We start from the raw sequence: 24,713 nt of genomic DNA, 5'->3' as shown, positions 1-24,713 counted from the left end.
ATAATAATAAATTATTATAATGGAAATATTTGTTATTTTTTAAATTTAAATAAATAAATAAAAGAAACTAATAAGCTTTAATTTTAAGAATTTTGAAATTAAAAAGTAAGTTGATTAATGAAATTGATATCTATTTATTACTACATTTATTGCAATTATTATATTAAAATATGATGTGAAATTTAATAAAATAGAAAACTTATAAAATTACATGTGTAAAAAAATTAATTAAAAATAATCACAAAATAACATTTGACAAATTAAATAAGACTATGATAAGTATAAAAAAAAAACATTAATTTATTAGTATAGATACGTTGAAAATTTAAGTCTTTATCGTATTATCTTTCTTATTTGTAACATTACATATAAATAATATTAAGTCCACCTTATTTAGAAATGAGTTATTTATCAACTCATCAACCAAATAAAAGAAAGGTCACCTTATTTAGAAATCAGTTAACTCATCAACCAAATTAAAAATTCAATTTGTATCGCATTCATCCCCTCTCGTTTTCCCAATAGATGCGATTCACTACGATTCCAAAGACATAGTTGTCAAAATCGCGATCCTGATCGTAGGATCGTACGATCCTACGATCCTAGGTATGAAAAACGATCCGGATCGTAAAAGGATCGTATTTGGGGTAGGATCGCAGGTAAGATCGTAAGATCGTAGGTAGGATCGTAGGATCGAGATCCGATCCGATCCTACCTTCCTATGATTTTTTTTTTTTTTTTTTTTTTACCACTTTATGCATTTTACCCTTTACCAATCTACCATTTATCATTTTTTATTGTGACTTATGACTAATATTTTGAAGTTTTTATAACTTTTGAATGAAAAACTAAATGTTTGAAATAGTTTTTATGATTAAATATTATAAATTAAAATTATATTCTATTTTGTGGGATCTTAGGATCTCGATCCCGATCTTACGATCCCGATCTTGCAAACCCAAAATCGATCCTAAGTAGGATCCCGATCTTGACAACCTCGATTATTATTATTATTATTATTTTTTCTGTGATTATCTAGAATTGGAAAAAAGGAATCAGCGAGAAAAATATGGAAGTGCTGTTATTCTTGCACGCGTGTAGACACCACACGTACGAGCGACGATGAGTCAAGAAGTTTCTCAAATCCTCCAGGGAAACTACTGTTGGCCACCTTTATAACTCCTTCCCAAACCCCTTATTACTTCTTCGTTAAGTTCAGAATTTGTTCAAATTACCCTCTTGTTTTCCCAATTCTAAACCCTAATTTCTCAATTTCGAGTCAGATAGCCGGAAGGTTACTCGGATTTCTCTAAGATGTGGAACCAACAGCCATTTGGGAAGACCGACGTGGAGTCGGGAACAAGCGGAGTGCTGTATCCAACGATGTTGGAGTCGCCTGAACTCCGGTGGTCATTCATTCGGAAGATATACTCTATCGTCGCCATACAGTTACTTCTTACCGTCGCTGTCGGTGCCGTCGTTGTCTCTTATCATCCCATTGTCACTTTCATGACAACAACCACCGGTGGATTGATTTGTTATATTGTTCTCATCATCGCGCCATTCATAAGTAAGTTCTCGAATCAATTTCCCTCGATTTATTTGTAATATATGTATTTTTGGTTTAAATCGTGCGAGCATGAATCGATGAGGTTTTTCTGTTATAATTTGCCCTGATCCTTATTATGGTTCGCTTCTGTCAATCGTCAATAGATAATTAAAATTCTAGTGGTATAATTTGGTTTGATTTCTTTGTAACTTCTAATGTTGTTTCGAATCCGTGTGATCGTGTATTTGATTACGGTTTTGTGTTGTTTTACAGCCCTGTGCCCATTGTACTACTATCATCAGCGTCATCCGATCAACTATCTGCTTCTTGCGATCTTCACTGTGACTCTTGCTTTCGCAATCGGTCTGACATGCGCATTCACTAGCGGTAAGCATCGTTTCCGTTATTCCATGTCAAACATATTTTCTAGGGTTATTATACATGTTCAGTTTCCTAATGTTGGATAATATTGCAGGGAAGGTGATCTTGGAAGCTGCTATTCTGACTGCGGTGGTGGTCGTGAGTTTGACTCTGTTCACTTTTTGGGCTGCAAGGAGAGGTTACGACTTCAACTTCTTAGGACCATTCTTGTTTGGTGCCATTATGGTTCTTATGGTCTTTTCTCTCATTCAGGTTCATCATCTGATTTTATCCAATGAATTCCTTTCCTAATTTCTGGATTCATTCAGATAATTTACATGCTTGTGTTCATATTTGTGCAGATTTTCTTCCCATTGGGTAAGATTTCAGTGATGATATACGGGTGTCTGGCTTCCATTGTCTTTTGTGGGTACATTGTTTATGATACTGATAATCTGATCAAACGCTACACATACGATGAGTACATATGGGCTTCTATCTCGCTTTATCTTGATATCATCAACCTGTTCTTGTCGCTGCTTACTGTTTTCAGAGCTGCTGATAGTTAGATGTTTGGTATGATGAACTGTTGATATGCACACGAAATGATGTATTCGATTTGTGGATAAACATATATATGAGATGATATTGGTTGCTATGGAGCTATTCGTTTAATGTGTTTCTTGCTTTTCGTATTTAGTTAGATTTATTTAATTTTTTGTAATAATTGTCTTGTTTGTTGGCTTTATTTTTATTTTTTATGTATATGTTAGCTGTTTGCCGATAAGTAAAAACTAGCATATTATCAAGAAACTTTATTAACTCATTGCTAGTTTAATAAATATTTTGGCATTCTAAAAGGATGACAATTATTTATTTATTTATTTGTCATGGAATTTTATTTTTATTGATTTCCAATAAAATATTGTAATTCCATTTGTAATTTGCGTTTTTAAGCTAATTATAATATTGTATTTTAGAAAATATATTAGATTATTTTTACTTAAATACTTTTATTTTTAGCTTTATAATAGAAAAAAAAATCATATAATAAGTTTAATGCAAGGTTTTCAACTTTGAAAGACACATCTTGCAAAAATATAGTATTAGATTGTAAACTTCATCAAAACTATTCTTTAACTTTGATTTAGAAACGGACCTGATACATTAGTTGATATAGTATAAATTTTGTGGACTTTAAATTTCAATGGGAACGGGATAGTTATTTGGACCGGGCTTTGGGTTAGTAGATCTGTACGTAGCGATCCTTAAACTTGAATTTGGTGTTTTGCCAGACATTCATTATGAATTTGTCACTTTGTCTGATATTACGTGTACCCGGGTTAACAATATCAAACCAAGATTTATAAAATATCAGCAACATTATTACTTAATATCCGTTTTAAATACAAACTCCTGTTAGTAAAAGAGAAATGTCTTATCAACTATTTTTTACTTTATATATATATACTAGAAAAATTACAAACCCGTCTAAGCACGGTCCACCCGGGAGGTGGGGGTAATGGTTTTTCTTTTACCATAACCTAAAACATAATGCGAATTATGTTTTAGATTATGGTAAAAAAAAAAAAAAGGAAAATGGAAGTATATTCTTATATCAGAGTAAATAAGAGTTCAATTTCATATTTTTTGCAAGATTGTTTTAAACGTTCATAGTTAAATTTTGTGGCTCGTAGCTAAGCAGCGCCCGTGAAAGTTAATTTGGGTATTTTAAAACATTAAGGTAGAATCTTATGATTTTGATAAGTGTTTGTATATTCGAACATATAACACACTAAAATATAAAAGTTTACATCCTTATGGTGGGTAAATAGGCAACAAGTTGCACCGTTAACCCTCTCTAAAACTGTGATATTTTTTCCTCAGTGTGGTGGATATGTTTATTGATAAATTGTTCCTTAGTTTCATTGATTTGTTTTTTTTTTTCTTTTTTTTTCATCAACTTGTTAACTATGATTATATCCGATCTTTCTGTTACTACGATTATAAACATAATTATATTGTCTGTATTTAATATTATCATGTTGAACTAACTTCATATATGTTTCATAATACAATGACAATATTCATTTGATTGTTGATCCTAGTTCAAAGAGTAAAACAAAGTTCTCTATCATCATTTAGATTGTCATTGGCAGAGGCTTAAACTCTTTCAGCTCAAATTATACAACTTAAATGTAGTAGAATGCATATTTATTTGTGTATCAAATTTCACAACATATAATCAAAGAAGATCCATGACGATCAGGGCCATAGTCTATAGATCACCTTAAATTGGTATGTTCGGAACTCTTATCTTGTTATTTATATATTGATGTATTTGCATATTTATTATCAAATCTTTTTCACCTATCTGTTTGCAATCCAAGTGTTACGGTTAAGACCTCATATCAATAATCATTATGATAATGTGGTTATGCTATTACCACAATAAAAATATAACTGGGGATAGAGTAAAGCCAAAAAGATGCCAAATATGACACAAAATAAAGTAGAATAACTATATGAAAGAAAAGTTAGTGAACCTTAGCTTTTTAATTATGGTTCCTAGTGTTAATAAACTGTGTGCTTACATCAATCTAAGGTAGTACTGTGAAGTGAATTGAGCATAAACAAAGGGTGCACAAAAATAGTAGTTTACTCTACAAGATAATTTAACCAATGCTAAAATCATTGCATAAATGACACAACAAAAAAAAATGTTGTGTTATCACTTCAAAGAATGAGAGTGATTTCAATCCTTACCTTGAGAGCATAAATAAAAAAGTGTGTGACTGACTATCCAATTAAAAAAATCCAAATGTGTGAGTAATTTAAAATTTGTGGTTGATTGCATACCACATCTTTCCCCCTTACATCCTTCCATTCTCTAAACTTTGTGAACTTTTTGCTTGTTCTGTGAAATGCTCTGTGAGAGGAAAGTTGAGACAAATATATAAAAGTTGAAGGACAAAATAGTAATTTTAGTGAGGCAAGAGAAAATAATAGCATGCCAGTGGTTTTTTATAATCAAGGACTCAGATTAGATGATACCGGCTAAAGATAATGAAAATATTAATACTGATACTTTCTTTAGCATCAATGCAAGCAACATGTTGATACTTTATAGTCGAATAAAGATACATTTGTTTAAGGTGACATTGAAGGGGATGATACTCACTTTTAATACTTTCCTGCATGAAGAGCATTATGATTATAAGACCAAACCATTCACCAGCCACACATGTAAATATGTTGATAATAGATCACGCACAAAGGATAGATGGCAATATCAACAAAAGGGTCATCCAAGTGCAAACTCTATTCTCATTAAGATATAGAAATTAATAAATCGTTTAACATGCTAAATGCAAATAAGGTATGATAGTTTAAGCCACATGAGTAGCTAGAAAGTACCATCTAGTGGTTGTTTTCTCATTTCCTAGCTCTTTTTTCATCAACCCATCAAATTCCAGTACATTCCATGACAACATTATAGTGGTGAACACCCCACGCAATATTATACACATAAATCAATTGAAATAATGTCAAATAGATAGAAAGCATCTAGGATATTAGTCTACAATTACAATGGTGTACTTAACAGGAAATTATAATTAAGTCAATAGGTGGCAAGATGGAGTTTTAACTAAAATAGACAAGCAGGAGATGCAATGGGTTTTTAAAGGCTGAACTGTGATTTGCTAGTATTCCATACCCATGTTTGACCACTAAACCAACCAAATTTGTCACAAATAAATTTTAGTTACCAATAGACATTAGTTCCTAAAAAATAACATTTTGTCCAAGCATCTTCCCAACACGAACATCAAATTAGCCTATGCATATGAAGTTGCTTATTTAGTTTACTAATATATTATAAAAGGTATATAGTTAAAAAGTGAGTAGAAAAGAATTTCATATTTGTTTTTCATATTCTTATTTCATTTTGTTGAATTATGCAAGCATTGAAGGATTTTTCAAACAACAAAGATTTGAGCCATGGGGTAGGTTTGTCGAACATGATGATTCAACCTACAAATTATGAGCTAGAAAATCAGAATTTTATGAAATTATCTATAAGAAATTGGAAATTTGAAGCGAACCACTAAATTTTTTCAAAACAGAGGTCAATATTCCCTTGTAAATTAGTGGTTTTGTTTTAGGATTCTTCAAGTGAAAACTAATTACAAAGACTGTCAATCGTTGAAGAAAACATAAAAAAAAATAAACCAAAAATTGACATAATCAAACTCACATTTTTGGACGTCTGTCAATTGTTGAAGACAAAACATTAGGGTACCCACCACTGCCAATTGTTGATGATGAAGAATTACGATTAGGAAAAGAGATTCGGTAGACGAATGTATGACAGTATATATGTTTGTTGGCGGATTAAGGTGAGTCCAAGATGAAACGACGTCTTCAAGAGAGGCGACGGTACCCATGGATCCAATCGATCTACATTTACATCAAATCCAGCCAAATGCACTCCCTCAAGATCCGTGGCGTCGTTTAGAAGGTATGATAGGTGACGTCAAAAGAACCTTGTAGTTATAATTTTGGAGGCACGAGATAAATAAGGTTTTTATATATAATAATGATATACATATATAATAATGATATATATATATATATATATATATATATATATATATATATATATATATATATATATATATATATATATATATATATATATCAAATATGCTAATACGTATTCACATCTTACATGTGACAAATTATTCAAACACAAAGAACAAGTAACAACAACTGCAAATATCAAGAAAATAGATATTACAATATCGTAACAACTCATAATCGATCTCCGTGCTCATGCAATATATTTGCCATGAAAGAAATTAGCAAGTTAAGCAAAAAAAAAAAAAAGCAATCTAGATTTAATTCTAATAGCATATATTTCCAGTCCCTAGCTCAAATCTTTCAATATATTGTAACGTCCTAAATTTCAGAATAAAAATTTTCATTTTTAAAATAGAATAAACATTCATTTTTATATAGTTACATTATGTCAATCCATTTGTTCAGAAACCATAATTCAAAATCATAGTTATAAGGAAAACAATGTGAAATCTTGAATCATAAAACCATTGATGTGCATGTGTACAATCTTGCCTTCGAAATCCGATAAGCACCTGAAAAACATTTAAATCCACAACGCTAAGCCAAAATTTAATGAGTTACCCAAAATACCTCACACAACAATACATATTTAATGCATACACGTCAAGCCCTAAAATAAGACTGGATTGCCCTCGAGCCCACAACATAAGACTGGTTGCCCCCTCATGGGCCATCAACTTATGACTGGCTTGCTCCCGAGCCCATAGTATAAGATTGGATTGCCCCCTACTGGACCCTTATCTTATGACTGGTTTGCTCCTGAGCCTACAACATAAGATTGGATTTCCCCCTCCAAGGTCCTTAGCTTATTACTAGATTGTTCCCTGGGTTTGTTGGGTTACAGCACAAAGCAGTACCGCCTCTACTCAACCATACTATGTCGACATATGCACACAAAACAATAACAAGCAACATAAGTAATCATAATAGATCTATCAGTCTAATTGAACACTACAACATAACAACATCCTACACATAAGGACATATACTGTAGTACAAAGTATAGTGAGAAAACTCACTTGACTAAAGAGCTGAAATACACTACTCAAAGTTCCATAGTATCACCTACACGATCCTCATAAACAAAACAAATACTAATCTTCATACTACATTTTAATACCCCCCTCAAAGTTTAATCAAAAGTCAAACTGGTCAAAAAGTCAATGGTCAATGGCCAAAGTCAACCCCAATCCACTCTTATGTCGTGACCACTCATTGGTCACGTTGTGGAATATTCACGACAAAACAATCACGATGGCATCAGACGTCATGTTATGGTAAGCAGGCTGCCACGTCGTGAAAGCCGAACTCTTACAGCTTAATGGGTTAAGCTCTTAATCCTTCAAGCCACCCATTCATACTTTCTAGAAGGCTTTCTTACTTATATTCCAACATAAAAATGGTAGCTTTACAAATATGCATGCCCAATGCAAGTCTAAAACTCAAACTAGTTCAAAACGGAGAAATAAGACGAAAATCTCATGCATGAAGCTCAATACACAATCAAGCTTCAGATCCAAAAGCCATAAAGACCAAAGGACCAAGATAAGCTATATAGTTGCAAACTTTATCTCATCAAACCAACCCAAACTCGAAAATGAGCCAAGAAATGCAATAAATCCTAAATATATGGAGAGAGAACCAAAAAGGTGGAAGCTTTATACCTTCCCAAGCTTTACCGGAAGTATGAGATGTAAGATATAGAGTGATACACTCTTCCAACTAGCAAGCACACCATCTCTTTCTTCTTCAAGGATTAAAATCACCACAAAGAGCTCACAAGGTAAATATGAAGGCTAGGGTTTCTTGGAGGCTGAAAGGGAGGTGATGGAGGCTAAGGGTGTGCAAACCCTAGCCCTCACTTCCTTTAAATAGGGGCACAAATCCCAGAATTAGAGTTAAACTGTAACGACCCAAAATACGACCCAATTTTTTTTGTTTTAATATTACTAAAAAACACATCATCGACTATCATATATAATAAAAACCATGGAATGAATAACTCAAAAGTCATAGTAATTGTGTCAAAACAAAACTGTATCAATCATATCAAATATCTGAATAAAACTCCCATGATAAAACTAAAGTCGTGGAGTGTGCGATGCCATCAACCCGAGCTCTTCCCTTTGCTTGCGGAAGTACCTGAAACCAAAACTGAAACTGTAAGCACAAAGCTTAGTGAGCTCCCCCAAACTACCATATGTGACAACCCGAAAATTTTCTATCCTGTACAGTCAAACACTTCATTGAAAGTCAAACTCATTGTTGTCATCTTTTAGCACAATTTGGAGTCTGTTTGAGGGTTCTGAGCCTTGTACACTTAAGGGATAAGTGTCGGGGTTTATCTGCTGAACCTATAGCTCAAAGAACAAGTCTAAAACACCTTGTCCAGGAGTTCACGACCACCACATGGGAGTTTACGACCGTAAACTCCATGTGGGCCATAAAATCCTCCTATATGGTGAAGTCTTGGCCATTTTTTTTATTCCTTTCCTCCTCTTGGCCGAAATCCTCTCAAGTAGCATCCCAATCTTCGTCCCCGATTTTCAAAACTTGTAAGTTTCTTGTCCTAACTAGTTGATATCTTACTTATTCTAGTGATCTTACACCATTCCATCCGTGAAATCATTCCAGTTGTGTTGATCTTCAAGTGTTCTTAGTTTCACCAAGAACACCAAGAACACACACTAGTGTTCTTAGCCAAAACTGACCATTCAAGCTCCTAGATCGTAAGTACTCTTGTTCCAACTCATTTTACACTAGGTTTAATATGTTTAGGGCTTAGAAATCACAAAGAATCATGTGATCAAAGGATTTTACGGCCAAGACATGTTCTTGGGCCGTAAACCCTTATAAGTGGGGCAAAATGCACCTTAATCCCTTACCAAGCCTTGGATACTAGTCTAGATCATATCCTTGATGTACTTAGGACCTTAAAACATCAAAAGACCATGAATAATTAGAGTTTACACCCGTAATCACATGGAGAAATGGTCCATGGGCCGTAAACTCCACAAAGGAGTGAATTGATGCCACAATCACTTCCAAAGGCTTAGACATGAAGTAGGAATGCTTATTTATGACTTATAGGCTTCAATACACAAAATAGTTGATGTACCAAGAGTTCACGGCTGTAAACTCATGATTTTACAATCGTAAACTCAAAGGGAGTTGGTCCCAAGGCCATAAACTTATAAGGAGTTTACCCACCCTAAACTCAAAACCCAAGTCCAACAACCTTTAGATGCAATTCTTAGGACTTATAGCACTTAAATCAAGTGTTTAGCATGTCTTAGGATGTCTTCACTTGACTAATTAGTGTTTTAATCACTAATTGTATATATATACATATGTCTTTATATGTTATTAGGATCCTTGTGTGTGTTTAAGTCCTCACTTGACACCAAGCACTTGTCCGACACTTCCATCCGATCCACTCACTGCAAGTGAGTTCATACCCCTTAATTAACTTTTTAAATGTTTATAAATGATTTAGGGGGGGGGGGGGGATAAAAGTTGAATCATGCTAGTTATTACATCAATCACATGTGATTAATAACTAGCATACAAATGGATTTTCTATATGTTTAGCTGTTTTACCAAACTTATTACTTCAAATGACTTTCTCAACCGTTTTTACATGTTAAAACTCTTTATCAAACTGTCTTACATACTGTATGTTTTCCTTTCAAACTCTGTTACAAATGTGTTTCAAACAAAGGTTTTCCTTATATTTAAAACTGTCTTATCAAACAAACTACTTTCAAATCGTTTTATAAACTGACATCAAGTCATCATTTCTTAGTTATTAAACTTTTCAAAGGTTTTATAAAATTTCTTTTATACTTTTATATTGTCAAATGCATGCCTAGATATGTATAGTTATATAAGTAATGTTTAAAGGACTTAGGATGGCTAACTCGCTTTATTTCCTTTTCCTCGTTGGGATGCGGCCTTAAGGCATCGGTTACTCGTCCGAATGTCGTCTAAATATTAGTTATATATCATGTATACATATATAGACATAAAAGTTCCATCAGTTAGTTCAGTACCTTTGGGTAGCAAAGGCATACTTCCGGTTATACACGTACATTACTAGTAACTATAATAGGTATAGTTAGAAGATATTACTTACTGTTCCAAGTACAAGGAATCACACAAGAGTCAGTTCATTCATGAGTCTATACTAATAAAATATATACTATATGAAGAGATACAATTACATAAATACAATTACAATACACGATAACATAAGAGAACACACAATAAAGAGAAACAGGGAGGAAGATACAATACACGATAACAGAACAAACATAATAAGGTGCTATAGCATGGAACAATTACAGGATCTAACTATACTAATGAATCACTAACGCATTGTTTTAAACAAAAGGTGATAGTTATATTGGGTATACATGATCATAATAATGTGGACATTCACGGCTTGCAATCATGCAGGGGTCGCGTTTGGTTCCCAGAATCTCTTGAGAGGGAGCGTTTAGTATGGGATCTAGCCATCACATTATGCCTTAATACTCAATTAAGGCAATTAGTACAATAGTAGTCACTTATTACAAATACTACAGTACTTACACTTTACATACGACAATTACAAAAGGATAAAACTCTAGTTAATATATTATTAATACCTTTACTATGTGTCATATTCACATAATCGATGAGGTAGATTAAATTTGAATAATAATAGTTGTACAAGGAAAAACATTCACTTAACTAGAGGTTCCAACTTTTAAAACAGTCGGGTCTTGGTAGAAGGCTACTTTCAAAATAGTCGAGTCTTGGTAGAAGACTACTTTTTATACTAGTATCAAATATGGGATTTTCTAGGGTTTTCAAACGTTTACAATTACTTACAAACATTTTCATACTTATACAAACTTTTATCCAAACATTTACAAGTCTTTCCTTTACAGTTTTTACAAATCAAAGACACATTAATACTTATGAATTCACCAGCTTTATTGCTGATACTCGCTTTCAAAATAACTTGTATTCTCAGGTCACAAATAGATAGGTACGACGACCAGGTTTTATGAAGACGGAGCAGTCAAGAGTCGTCTTTTATTTTGATTATTCATTATGTTGTTTTATACTATGAAAGAACACGCATGTATTTAAAATTATACTATTAATGCAATGGATGATGTTGTTGCTTGTTTACTACTTTACATTGTTGTGATACATTACATGACGTCCTCCGCAGAAAAGGGGTGTAGTCTAGCCTTGAGAGACGTTAATGATTGAAATAATTACTTTATGTGATTAGGCGGGGTTAGGTCGTTGTTTAGAGGTTCAGAGATACCGAGTTGTGATTTTCTGAGACATTCCCGAGGTGAGTCTTCTCACTATACATTACCTAAGGTGGTAACCATGAGCAGACTTGAGGGTCTTATATGTTATGTGCTATTTGTGTATATGTGTTTGTGATATATGTATGCTATGTGATATAGACCGGACCGGAGGGTCCAATGATATAGACCGGGCTGGAGGATCCAACGAGACAGACCGGGTCGGAGGGCCCAACGATACGGAACTGGAGGGTTCCGCTGAGACACATCGACCGGAGGGTCATATTGTGGCCTTGAGTGGCGTATGTGGTGTAATACCCTGTTTATTTATTAAATAAATAAACAAATTAATGAATGAATAGTAGCCCTAAAATCAATAATGATTATGTAGCAGGGTGTTGGTCTCGAGGGTTAATTGTCACGATTCTAGAAGTTTGAGGTATTTATAAGATTAATGCCTTGTGTTCGTAATTAATAAAGTAAACGAGTGAGATTTATTAATTTTGATAAATGGTTTGTATATATATACTTTAAGTCCAGGGTCCATATAGTATTTATGGGAAACTTCTGTTAAGGGGGGTGGGGGGGTGGGGGGGGGGGGGGGGGAATCAAGCTTTGGGAAAAGTTGTAATAGCGCCAAAACCTCTAGGGCCACTTCTGCCAATTTTCGAAAATTGGGTTCCATGTTCCCCTGTTAGCCGACAAGCGTGAATTGGAGATAGCTGAAGGCTTATTGTGGCTACCTGCACCAGAATTTGCTACCTTCGATCGTGCACCATCCACCTTAAATAGAGCCCCAATTTTGATTGCGTGCGACGTTTTGTGTGTTTGTGTAGTAAGAGAGAAAGAGAAGAATTAGAATGGAGCCTTTCGGTAATTTTCTGATCATTAGCTCTACAAGCTGCGAGTGAATCGAGAAAAAAAAAAGAAGAAAAGAAACGATATGGAGGGGGAAGGAGCCGTGATCTATCAATGAGAAAGGAGCGATTGAAAGCAGTAGCCGTTCCATTCTTTCCTAATCAAGGGCTTAGAGTTGTATAGAAATGTTCAGGAAGATTTTGAGTTTCGGTAAGGTTCTAAATGAATCCTGGTTCCAGCGAGTTATATCACAGAAGGTAGTGCTTAAAGCCATCAATGGTAATGGCGACTAGCAGGGTGTTTGACCTTCGCTATGCCCTTGATGAAATCGCTATTGGCGCCTTCAAAGAATCAAGAACCAGGAAATGGATTAGATATCCTTGTTCCTCTCCAAAGACGATGACGGAGGCTGCTGAGCGCTTCTGACAAACGACCATTGTGGGCCGGAGATGAGAGCTTCGCCGGAGGTGAGGCTATCGCTGGAGTGGGAGTGCGGAAACAATCAAGGAAGAAGGTGATGTTTGGCATCAAAGCTGGAAGCGACGCATGTACCGCCTCCCTTGACCCCCCTGTTTGGATACTTAGGTATGATTCATTTTGGGCTAATGAATTGTTTATTGGGCTGGTAAACCAATTGGGTAAATAATGAAGCTATCTAGTACTGGACTCGGAAATTTAGTGCGCTAGCAAAACTTTATTTGGCCTGGTTATATATATATCAATTATCACATGAATAATTATATGACAATTAGATGGACCATATTTAATTAAATACGGTTAGCTGTAATCACTTATACGAACATGATTATTGATGTAGACCGGGTAATATTAGGTCATGGAGTTAAACATGAATTATGATGGGGAGATGGTGAATTATAAGTAGGTGGGTTTACCCAAGAACACGTACACGGACTAGAATATTGGACTGGGCTTTAGGATAAGGCCCATTGGGTAGGCTTGGGCCCAATTGGAAAAATTGGGCCATAGAAGGGCCATATTTGGGCCTTAAAAATTATTAGGTATTGGCCTATTGGATTTCCAAGGGTTTGGATCAAAATAAATGGTTGGGTCTTTAAAGTAAGACCATGTAAGGGATCTTGGCCCAATTTAGAAAATTGGGCCATAGTTGGGTTTTAGTTGACCATCAGACTATCAGACTATTGGGCCTTGGGCTTGAATCAAGCTAAGTTAGGGGTAAAGTAGTCTTTTACCCAAGCAAGGACTTAAGGATATGTATTTGGGATCCAATTATTAATTGGATTTAATTGATGTTGACAGCTTGATGATCGGTCAGCCAGCAGCCCGAGATTTATTCGAGAAACTTCAGCAGTGCGAGGTGAGTTACCTTCTAGTAGCGGTGGGTCTACGGCCACAATGCCGGCCCATTAGTAGGAGTTGTATGTTAGATGATTGTCTTTGTGATATCATCTAGGTTTGCTACCACCTGATATGTTATATGCTGGCATGATATGTTATATGTGATAGTGGTAGTAGGAGGGGAATAGTCCCCAAGTTCGGTTGTTAGGACTGAAGGGTAGTTCGGACACCCCAGGTATGTCTGATAGTATGTTTGTGTTATGATATTTGTGATAGTAGCTGAGTGTGGGCAAGGCCCGTATCTCAGAGATAGTGGAGTGTGGGCGAGGCCCGTACCTCCATGAGTGTGGGTGAGGCCCGTATCTCCTAGCTGTTTAGTATATGATTGTATATACTTGTATGTTATGGTTTAGTAGCTGAGTGTGGGCAAGGCCCGTATCTCAGAGATAGTGGAGTGAGGGCAAGGCCCGTATCTCCCAGCTAGCGGAGTGTGGGCGAGGCCCGTACCTCCATAAGTGTGGGCGAGGCTCGTATCTCCTAGTTGTTCATTATATGCTTGTATGGTATGTGGTATCATGGGGGAACTCACTAAGCTTCGTGCTTATGGTTTTCAGTTTTGGTTTCAGGTACTTCGTGTTTAAAGTAAAGGAGATGACTTGATCGCAGCGCATCACACTCTGATTTTCCGCATAAGAGATCCTTGGGATTACACTCTGATATTGTTTTATGATAACATGTTTGATTATTTCTACTTTGGTTTTGACATGACATAATATTATAGATGTTTTATTACACTGTTGGTTTTAAAATGACGTAATTAAAAATGAAATTTTTGGCCTGTACTTTTGGGATGTTACAAGTTGGTATCAGAGCCTTGGTTTGAGGGATTCGGACATACTCTCGGGTGTGTCTGAACTCAAACTAAGGGCTTGGTATGAAAATTTTCAAAAGTAAAAGCATTTTATAAAAAGGAGTTTGAAAGGAATCTTAAAAGAGAAAGGAACTTTGAGAAGAACAAAGTGTGTGATGCGTGTAATCAGCCGAGCTCAAGTAAGTTTTCCCCAAGATATCCATACACGCTATGATATGTTATGTTACGATATGAATATAAGAATTGCATGCTAGATTAGGGCTATGGATCTAAGAGGATGCCTTATATGCCTATTATATGTGCTTGTAGACTTGCATGCTAGTACTGATCAGTCAGTGTTAGGATAGCCTGTTTAGGTTATGCCTGATTGTATGAGCCTTTTAATTGCATGTACAGATTCCTGATTAGAGGATAAAATGATTTGATTGGAATATAATGGTTAGATTTTCCGTTGTCTGAATGTTGCTTGCTTTGTGCTTTGTGGGACTCTTAGTAATGTGAGTTAGCTACTAAGTGAATATGCTAAGTCACATGTGGCACAGGCTGGATAATCTCAGAGTGCTAGATTTGACCCTATTGCGCAACTCTCGTTTGAGTCTAACCGTTATAGGGATGAGTCTGCTACTTGAAGGATTATCTGATCTTTGTTGCATGTGGCTATATTCATGAGGTAGCTAGTTGACATTACTGGGAATCTTTCGGCAGCTGAGGACTGGGTGAGTTCGGGAACCTAGGGAAGCCTAGGATATATTTCAGTGAGTTAGTAGTGAGGCTCGGTTATACTTGGGTGTACCGGTTGAGGAAGTGACTTGGAGGATCCGGGAGAATTGCTGAGGAAAGTATGGATAGGTGTGGAAGGTAGTATTGGGCCCGTACTACTAAAAACACAGGATCCATACTCAAATCAGTGAGAGTCTTTGAGAATCTAAGAAGCTTCAGGGAAGAGTTTGTGACCCAATTTGGGGACAGAGGATGTTCCAGTTGTTGCAGCTTAGCCATTGGCAAGCGAGCTAGTGTGCGTGACAGGGTGTCAGACCCTGAAGGATATGATTTCCAAGAGTTTCAGATGCGAGATTGATTTGGAGCACCTTGGAAAGAGAGGTGTGTGCCAGGTGCGTATAGTAGAGGGTCCCGGGAAGAGACCCATGACTTTTGAACATCAAGTGAGAGGCCAGCAGGGTCTGAGTCGGTGCAGCGCGTATGAGAAGGTACACAAGGGAGTTTGTCACTCCAAGGGTTTAGGCTGCTACAGGGTAGCAGGATTGGTCATATCAGTAGAAGATGACCAGTGTTTCCCCAGACGTTATGAGTATGTCATCTTCTATTGCTACTAGATGGATGTTGGGGGATGCGTATCACGTTGGAATTGTGAGTGAGTTTGGATGAGTCAGACCTCGGGTTAGTTTTTCTGCTAGTGTTCGGGTTATTAGGGATCATATATGCCATCCAGCATGCCGAAAGGTCCTTTATGAACCCAAAGAGGGATGCGTCTTGCAGAGTAGGTTCCGCGCATACTGTTATCATTTCGGATCTTTTTCGGGATCTATGCAGGAGTATTATTTAGAGGATACTCGGTCAGGGTTGGAGTGATTGTTCTCCAATGAAGTCAGCGTTCAGAGGTTCTATCATTGTTCAGGTATGGTCGGTAATTGTCTATGGATGAACCTTGGAGTTCAAGGCACTACCGTTGCTAGGACAGAGCAGGTGACATGAAAAGGGTAGTGTCAGTCGCGGGTATTAGATGCATAAGTGGTTGGTCATCGCATGACCAAGAGAATTGTACTCTCGCGTGGGCTATGTTTGGTTAGAGTTCAGCGGTGCTGTGAGATTGGAAGTGGGAATAAGGGTTCGTCAGCTAGAGTGAAGATTAAGGTCTTCACTTGACAGCATGGGAGATGGATTGAGGCGTTAGATTGGACCAGATTTCAAGAGGGCTCCTCTAGATTTCAGAGGATGGGCGATCTTAAGGGTTGATTGGTAATGAATCGCTATCACTGGTAAGTACAGGTTGACATCAAGGGGATATTAGGAAGCGAGAAGGGTTGGAAATCCTTCAATTCTTGCGTGCAGTGAAGACTTAGTCGAATCTAAGTGGGGGAGAGACTTTTATAAAGTTCTCCAAATGTGAGTTCTGGTTGCGCGGGGTGCAATCTCTTGGGCACCTTGTCAACCAGAAGGGGTATTCTAGTTGATCCGGCCAAGATAGAGGTCGTGATGTAGTGGGAGATTATGAGGTCTCCATCTGAGATTCAGAGTTTCTTGGGTCTAGCAGGTTACTACCGGAGATTTACATGGGACTTCTCCGAGATTGCGGTTCCTTTGACCCGACTGTCCAAGAAGTCGGTGACCTTTCATTGAGGGCCTGAATAGCAAACAACCTTCAATACTCTCAGTCAGCAGTTGTACGAGGCACCGATTCTCACCCTGCAAGAGGGTGTAGATGACTCCATGGTTTACTGTGGCACTTTGATCACGGGTTGGGGTGCGGTACTGATACAATGGGGTCACGTGATAGCAGGTTTCGGGAACCAAGTTAGATTTCTGGTTAGCACTCAAGTTTAGTTGTGTGTTAGGTCGAGTGAGTGATCGACCTAGTATGGAAAGTGTTGTAAGACTACGGGGGTAGCTGTAGCATTCACTAGTGGTCAGATAGTATGGTAGGTGTTGTAAGTCTGCGGGTGTAGCTGTAGCATTCACTAGTAGCTAGATAGTGATAGAGTGTTGTAAGTCTGTGGGTGTAGCCGTAGCATTCACTAGGTTAGTAGATAGTGTGAGCGCGTTGTTAGAACGCAGAAGGAACAATAGTACCCACCAATTCGGGTGCAACAGTGAGGATATGGAAATCCACATATTGGGTTTCGGAATTACCCAGATGGATTAGACCTGGTTGAGCCAGTGATAGGACTGTAGGAGCGTTACTGCAGTTACGGGATCAGAAAGCAATGGACTGTACAAGATTGCGTGTGAGATAAGGCTACCATTGGTCAGGTAGCAATCCCTTCCAGCCTTGGATTTGATGATGACAGGATTCGACGTATGGGCCCGATCGGTTAGATCAGAAAGTAGTAGAGTCACACTAGCATGATAACTAGTGGCAACTAGTTCCAGAGAAGGATCGTTCAGAAGTCGTGTGAGGCGACTAAGTGGGGAGTCCTTTGGCTCTGCAGCCGGGTGGAAACCCAGTATTTCAAAGGATTGGCAAGCGAATTAAGACCCAGGAAGTCTTGGTAGCTTTTGGTGAGCAGCTATGTAGTAGTGTATGCTGCCTCAGGCGGTTCAGTGTTCGAGCAGTTTCAACTCTTGGGCGGTAATAACATGTGTGTTTTAGTTGCATATGTGCACGGAATAGCTGGTTTATTGGGGAGTGACAAGTCACCCACAGTGGGATTAGCTGAGCCTTAGCCGAGAATAAGTGATCTGCAGAGGTAATTGGGTTTATCACCTAGGTTATGGCGGGAACCACAAGCTATCAGAAGTTGAGTAGTCAGTTGTGAGATAAACGGATTGGATTCAACGATAATGATTCTGTATGAGTGGTCTATCAGGGAATTAGGCTATCTCAAGGTAGCAGATTTCAGACGAAGTGGATGTGATCTTGTGGTGAGGAATTCGTTCGCCTACGGATTTTAGGGCTTTGTGAAGAGTGATCATCGCTACCCTAGGAGGACTAGGGTGTGCCTAGGATGGTGACCATTTTACTAGAGTGGGTGGGCGTATAAGGAATGATATGGAATGATTTCTAGGACGAAATCTAATTTAAGTGGGGGAGAGTTGTAATACCCTGTTTATTTATTAAATAAATAAACAAATTAATGAATGAATAGTAGCCCTAAAATCAATAATGATTATGTAGCAGGGTGTTGGTCTCGAGGGTTAATTGTCACGATTCTAGAAGTTTGAGGTATTTATAAGATTAATGCCTTGTGTTCGTAATTAATAAAGTAAACGAGTGAGATTTATTAATTTTGATAAATGGTTTGTATATATATACTTTAAGTCCAGGGTCCATATAGTATTTATGGGAAACTTTTGTTAAGAGGGGGGGGGGGGGGAATCAAGCTTTGGGAAAAGTTGTAATAGCGCCAAAACCTCTAGGGCCACTTCTGCCAATTTTCGAAAATTGGGTTCCATGTTCCCCTGTTAGCCGACAAGCGTGAATCGGAGATAGCTGAAGGCTTATTGTGGCTACCTGCACCAGAATTTGCTACCTTCGATCGTGCACCATCCACCTTAAATAGAGCCCCAATTTTGATTGCGTGCGACATTTTGTGTGTGTTTGTCGTAAGAGAGAAAGAGAAGAATTAGAATGGAGCCTTTCGGTAATTTTCCGATCATTAGCTCTACAAGCTGCGAGTGAATCGAGAAAAAAAAAAGAAGAAACGATATGGAGGGGGAAGGAGCCGTGATCTATCAATGAGAAAGGAGCGATTGAAAGCAGTAGCCGTTCCATTCTTTCCTAATCAAGGGCTTAGCGTTGTATAGAAATGTTCAGGAAGATTTTGAGTTTCGGTGAGGTTCTAAATGAATCCTGGTTCCAGCGAGTTATATCACAGAAGGTAGTGCTTAAAGCCATCAATGGCAATGGCGACTAGCAGGGTGTTTGACCTTCGCTATGCCCTTGATGAAATCGCTATTGGCGCCTTCAAAGAATCAAGAACCAGGAAATGGATTAGATAGCCTTGTTCCTCTCCAAAGACGATGACGGAGGCTGCTGAGCGCTTCTGACAAACGACCATTGTGGGCCGGAGATGAGAGCTTCGCCGGAGGTGAGGCTATCGTTGGAGTGGGAGTGCGGAAACAATCAAGGAAGAAGGTGATGTTTGGCATCAAAGCTGGAAGCGACGCATGTACCGCCTCCCTTGACCCCCCTGTTTGGATACTTAGGTATGATTCATTTTGGGCTAATGAATTGTTTATTGGGCTGGTAAACCAATTGGGTAAATAATGAAGCTATCTAGTACTGGACTCGGAAATTTAGTGCGCTAGCAAAACTTTATTTGGCCTGGTTATATATATCAATTATCACATGAATAATTATATGACAATTAGATGGACCATATTTAATTAAATACGGTTAGATGTAATCACTTATACGAACATGATTATTGATGTAGACCGGGTAATATTAGGTCATGGAGTTAAACATGAATTATGATGGGGAGATGGTGAATTATAAGTAGGTGGGTTTACCCAAGAACACGTACACGGACTAGAATATTAGACTGGGCTTTAGGATAAGGCCCATTGGGTAGGCTTGGGCCCAATTGGAAAAATTGGGCCATAGAAGGGCCATATTTGGGCCTTGAAAATTATTAGGTATTGGCTTATTGGATTTCCAAGGGTTTGGATCAAAATAAATGGTTGGGTCTTTAAAGTAAGACCATGTAAGGGATCTTGGCCAAATTTAGAAAATTGGGCCATAGTTGGGTTTTAGGTGACCATCAGACTATCAGACTATTGGGCCTTGGGCTTGAATCAAGCTAAGTTAGGGGTAAAGTAGTCTTTTACCCAAGCAAGGACTTAAGGATATGTATTTGGGATCCAATTATTAATTGGATTTAATTGATGTTGACAGCTTGATGATCGGTCAGCCAGCAGCCCGAGATTTATTCGAGAAACTTCAGCAGTGCGAGGTGAGTTACCTTCCAGTAGCGGTGGGTCTACGGCCACAATGCCGGCCCACCAGTAGGAGTTGTATGTTAGATGATCATCTTTGTGATATCATCTAGGTTTGTTACCACCTGATATGTTATATGCTGGCATGTTATGTTATATGTGATAGTGGTAGTAGGAGGGGAATAGTCTCCAAGTTCGGTTGTTAGGACCGAAGGGTAGTTCGGACACCCCAGGTATGTCTGATAGTATGTTTGTGTTATGATATTTGTGATAGTAGCTGAGTGTGGGCAAGGCCCGTATCTCAGAGATAGTGGAGTGTGGGCGAGGCCCGTACCTCTATGAGTGTGGACGAGGCCCGTATCTCCTAGCTGTTTAGTATATGATTGTATATACTTGTATGTTATGGTTTAGTAGCTGAGTGTGGGCAAGGCCCGTATCTCAGAGATAGTGGAGTGAGGGCGAGGCCCGTATCTCCCAGCTAGCGGAGTGTGGGCGAGGCCCGTACCTCCATAAGTGTGGGCGAGGCCCGTATCTCCTAGTTGTTCATTATATGCTTGTATGGTATGTGGTATGATGGGGGAACTCACTAAGCTTCGTGCTTACGGTTTTCAGTTTTGGTTTCAGGTACTTCGTGTTTAAAGTAAAGGAGCCGACTTGATCACAGCGCATCACACTATGATTTTCCACACAAGAGATCCTTGGGATTACACTCTGATATTGTTTTATGATAACATGTTTGATTATTTCTACTTTGGTTTTGACATGACATAATATTACAGATGTTTTATTACACTGTTGGTTTTAAAATGATGTAATTAAAAATGAAATTTTTGGCATGTATTTTTTGGATGTTACATGTGTTGTATGTGGTATTTTGGGGAACTCACTAAGAATTTATGCTTACCGTGTTGTGTGAAATGTGTTTCAGGTACCAACGAGGATCGTGGGAAGGCGTCAGCTTGATTGTACACATTGTTGGAGTATTTTAATGAAATTCTGGGGAGATGTTTTTGGATACTTACATTTTGAGATGGATGTTTATGATTTGAGATACATTTTGATTTTTATTATGAATAACAAAATTTGAAAAAAAAAATTGTTTTGAAAAAAAATCGGTGTTACACGGGAACCAAATCAATTCGGAAATCAATCTGCCTCTTGCGAGGCACTCTAGGTAAATCCTTAGGAAAATCATCGGGGAATTCTCGAATGATGGGCACCTCATTTAGGATCGGTATGCCCCCAACCCAAGTATCCGCCACATAAGCTAAAAACCCATAACAACCCTGCCGAAGATATCTTCTAGCCCTCACAGCTGAATAGTGGACCGGTCCACGTAGAGTTCCCTCGCCATGAATAACCAGTTCTCCCCCAATTTGGTTCGAAATCTCACTAGCTAGTGCTCATAGTCAATCATGGCCCCATTTGGACCAAACCAATCCATCCCTATGATAACCTTCAACCCTTGTAGAGGAATCGAAACCAAGTCAATAGAATATCTCTCGATGAAAAGGTTCAGAACACACCCTCGAAGCACTCACGTAACGATCATCAACAATCTCTACCCTTAACGGATAATCCAAAATCCAGGGAGCATCACTAAACTTCTTGCTAAGCACAGGATATATAAATAATCGAGTAGCACCTGATTCAAGCAGGATATGAGCAGTCATACCGTTGACTAAGAAAGTTCCTATATAAGATCAAATAAAACATTAGCATAAATAAAGAAATAGTAATGGTAGATCAAAAAAACATACCAGTGACCACATCTGGTGTTGCTCTCGCCACCTCATCCGTCAGCTGAAATGCATGCTCTTCACCACAGGTGTCTCCGCCTTGCCCTGGTGGCCATTGGTGATCCTTAAGGTGGTCGGTGCAAGCGTCGCCCCTGATCCTCCTATCAATCTCGGGCAACCAACCTTATATGGCCATTCTGATTACAGTTAAGCAAATCAGTGCACCACAGGGGCAACCCCTACTCATATGGAAAGTTTATCCACATCTAAAACAACCTGAACCCACTGCTCAACATTCCCAACCGTGCAACTTGCCACACTTGCCACGATGACTCTAAACCTGTTGGGCCCTAGTGTGTGAATTAGTAGTCTTGGGCCTCTTTCCCTGGACCACTGCTATCTGTACCTGCTCTAGCTTATGCTTTGTCCGGAGCTCCAACTTAATCTCCCGTTCCTAGGCTCTCGCAATCATGTCATTCAAGATTTTGCATCCCTGAAGCTCACAAAATCTCTAAGATCGTCCCTCAACATGCCATGTTATATCGTCTTCTTCATTTCCTCATCTATAGCATACTGCGGAACCAATAGAGCCCTCTCATAGAACTAGGTAGTTATCTCCTCCATTATTGGTGACCAGTTTTTGGGTAAAAGGATCAAAATGAAAACAAATGTCGGTTTTTGAGACTTAATTGATTAAAAAGGAATAATGACTAAATAGTTAATAGGGTCAAAACATAAGAATCTTTTATTAGACTTATCCTTATAATATTAAGACATTCATATAGTATTAAGTAAAAAAGAAATTAACAAACAGTTATATGTAATTGTCCAAATTAAGTTTTAACCATATAAAATTCATTAACAGTGAGACTACGAAATTATAGTATTGGTCAATATATTAAAAAAAAAGAAAAAAACCTTGTAGTTTGTAATGATAAATGATTTTGTACTCGACACATTTTGTATTAAAACTCGTTATCCCTTTTTGATATAAAAATGGTTATTACTAAAGAAAAATATTATACAATTGATCACATAGAAAATGGAAAATGATCTCATATATATTGGGAATCTTGGACACCTTAAAAGTAAATGATGGGTATGTAGGAGCATGGGAAGGTGATGTGGTGGAGACACCTCCACTCGATCTATATATGCCTTTTTTGGACCACCAACAGTCCCATGGATACCTTCGTCCACAACTCCATATCGAGCAAAGTTAGGGTTATGGTGCATTCAGTGGTCATATGCTCATAACAAGTCAAACAATTAGGGTCTTGTCTTGGTGACTTTCGGTCTCTTAACGAATCATCCCTTCATGTTCTTGAAGTTGACTGATAAACACATTGATAGTTTACTATACATTGTAAAGATAAGAATTCAGCATGATTTTATTAGGTTATCGTGGAAAAAAGTGATCATTATGTCTGTAGTTAGGACTTTAATGGCAACAAAAGAACAAAATTTTAGGAATTATAACTTATGATAATGCAAAAGGGACAAATTTATTGAAGTAATGAGCAATAATTGGTGAGAAAGTAGAGTTGTAAAAGTTCACTAATTTCTGGAACACGTAGAAACAAACATTCACAAAATTTTAAATATAATAAAATCAAGATTCGTTTGTAATTTGGGTTGATCTTGATTGCATAATTAATAAACATATCTTCTAAAAGAATTATGGCTACAGTTTAAAGTTTAAACTTCAAAATCTTGATATTAGTTTAACAGAGATTTGAGAATCCATATATCACGCGTGTAAAGGATAAGACATTTGGCAATATAAATACGAGTGTGATAACCGAATTTTAGAACTTTAAAATTATGTAATGAAACACTTGTATCGTGATAAAGATTAATAGACCTAGAATCTAAAATGTGTACGTTAAAGAAACAAAAAGAACACTCAAGAAGATCAACAAAAACGCGAATTGATAAGCTGGTTGAAAGTGTGTTCACGGCTGCCCTTCTCGCTCACGAGCTTCTCTATACGTTTCCTTCTTCCCATTTTTTGAAGGATTAATTGAAGAATTAGCCTAGAAAAAAGGCTTCCAGTTTTAATTAGGAAGTCGGCTTAAAAACACTACCATTTTTGTTGATATATTATGCTTTTGTTATACTTGTAATTTTTGAATAGGGAATTGATGCCACTTTTAATACATCCACCGAATTTAAAAGAAAACTTTATATTATGCCCTTTGTTTATATTTGGATGGTAATTATTGTCAATGTTAATATAATTTTTTTTAATCTTTGCGTAATAAATAAAAGAAGAATTTATCAATTTAACCCACTCTCTCCTTATCTCCTTCACCCGGTAACCTTCTCCCTAGTCACAGCCGGAGACCTACAACCCACAACCGCTCATTCTGCCGCCACCAGAAAAATCGACAATGTCGTCTTCAAGAAAACCACCCGTAAGTACCAAAATCAAATCCACCTTTCAAGAT

General features: G+C 37.5%; 1 protein-coding gene across 1 annotated transcript; it reads left to right on the top strand.

Moving 5' to 3' along the window:
• Positions 1 to 1,122: 1,122 nt before the first annotated feature.
• On the top strand, positions 1,123 to 2,590 carry LOC145013908 (protein LIFEGUARD 2-like). The gene is made up of 4 exons (XM_078972260.1): positions 1,123 to 1,570; positions 1,823 to 1,936; positions 2,025 to 2,182; positions 2,272 to 2,590. Exons 1-4 carry the CDS (start codon positions 1,315 to 1,317, stop codon positions 2,476 to 2,478), a joined length of 735 nt encoding a protein of 244 aa, XP_078828386.1. The 5' UTR covers positions 1,123 to 1,314; the 3' UTR covers positions 2,479 to 2,590.
• Positions 2,591 to 24,713: the final 22,123 nt, after the last annotated feature.

The sequence above is a fragment of the Lactuca saligna genome, chromosome 9 (genome assembly GCF_052625555.1).
Source record: "Lactuca saligna cultivar CGN05327 chromosome 9, ASM5262555v1, whole genome shotgun sequence".
In the NCBI taxonomy this organism is placed as follows: Eukaryota; Viridiplantae; Streptophyta; class Magnoliopsida; order Asterales; family Asteraceae; genus Lactuca; species Lactuca saligna.
This window is presented reverse-complemented; position numbering and strand designations above follow the sequence as displayed.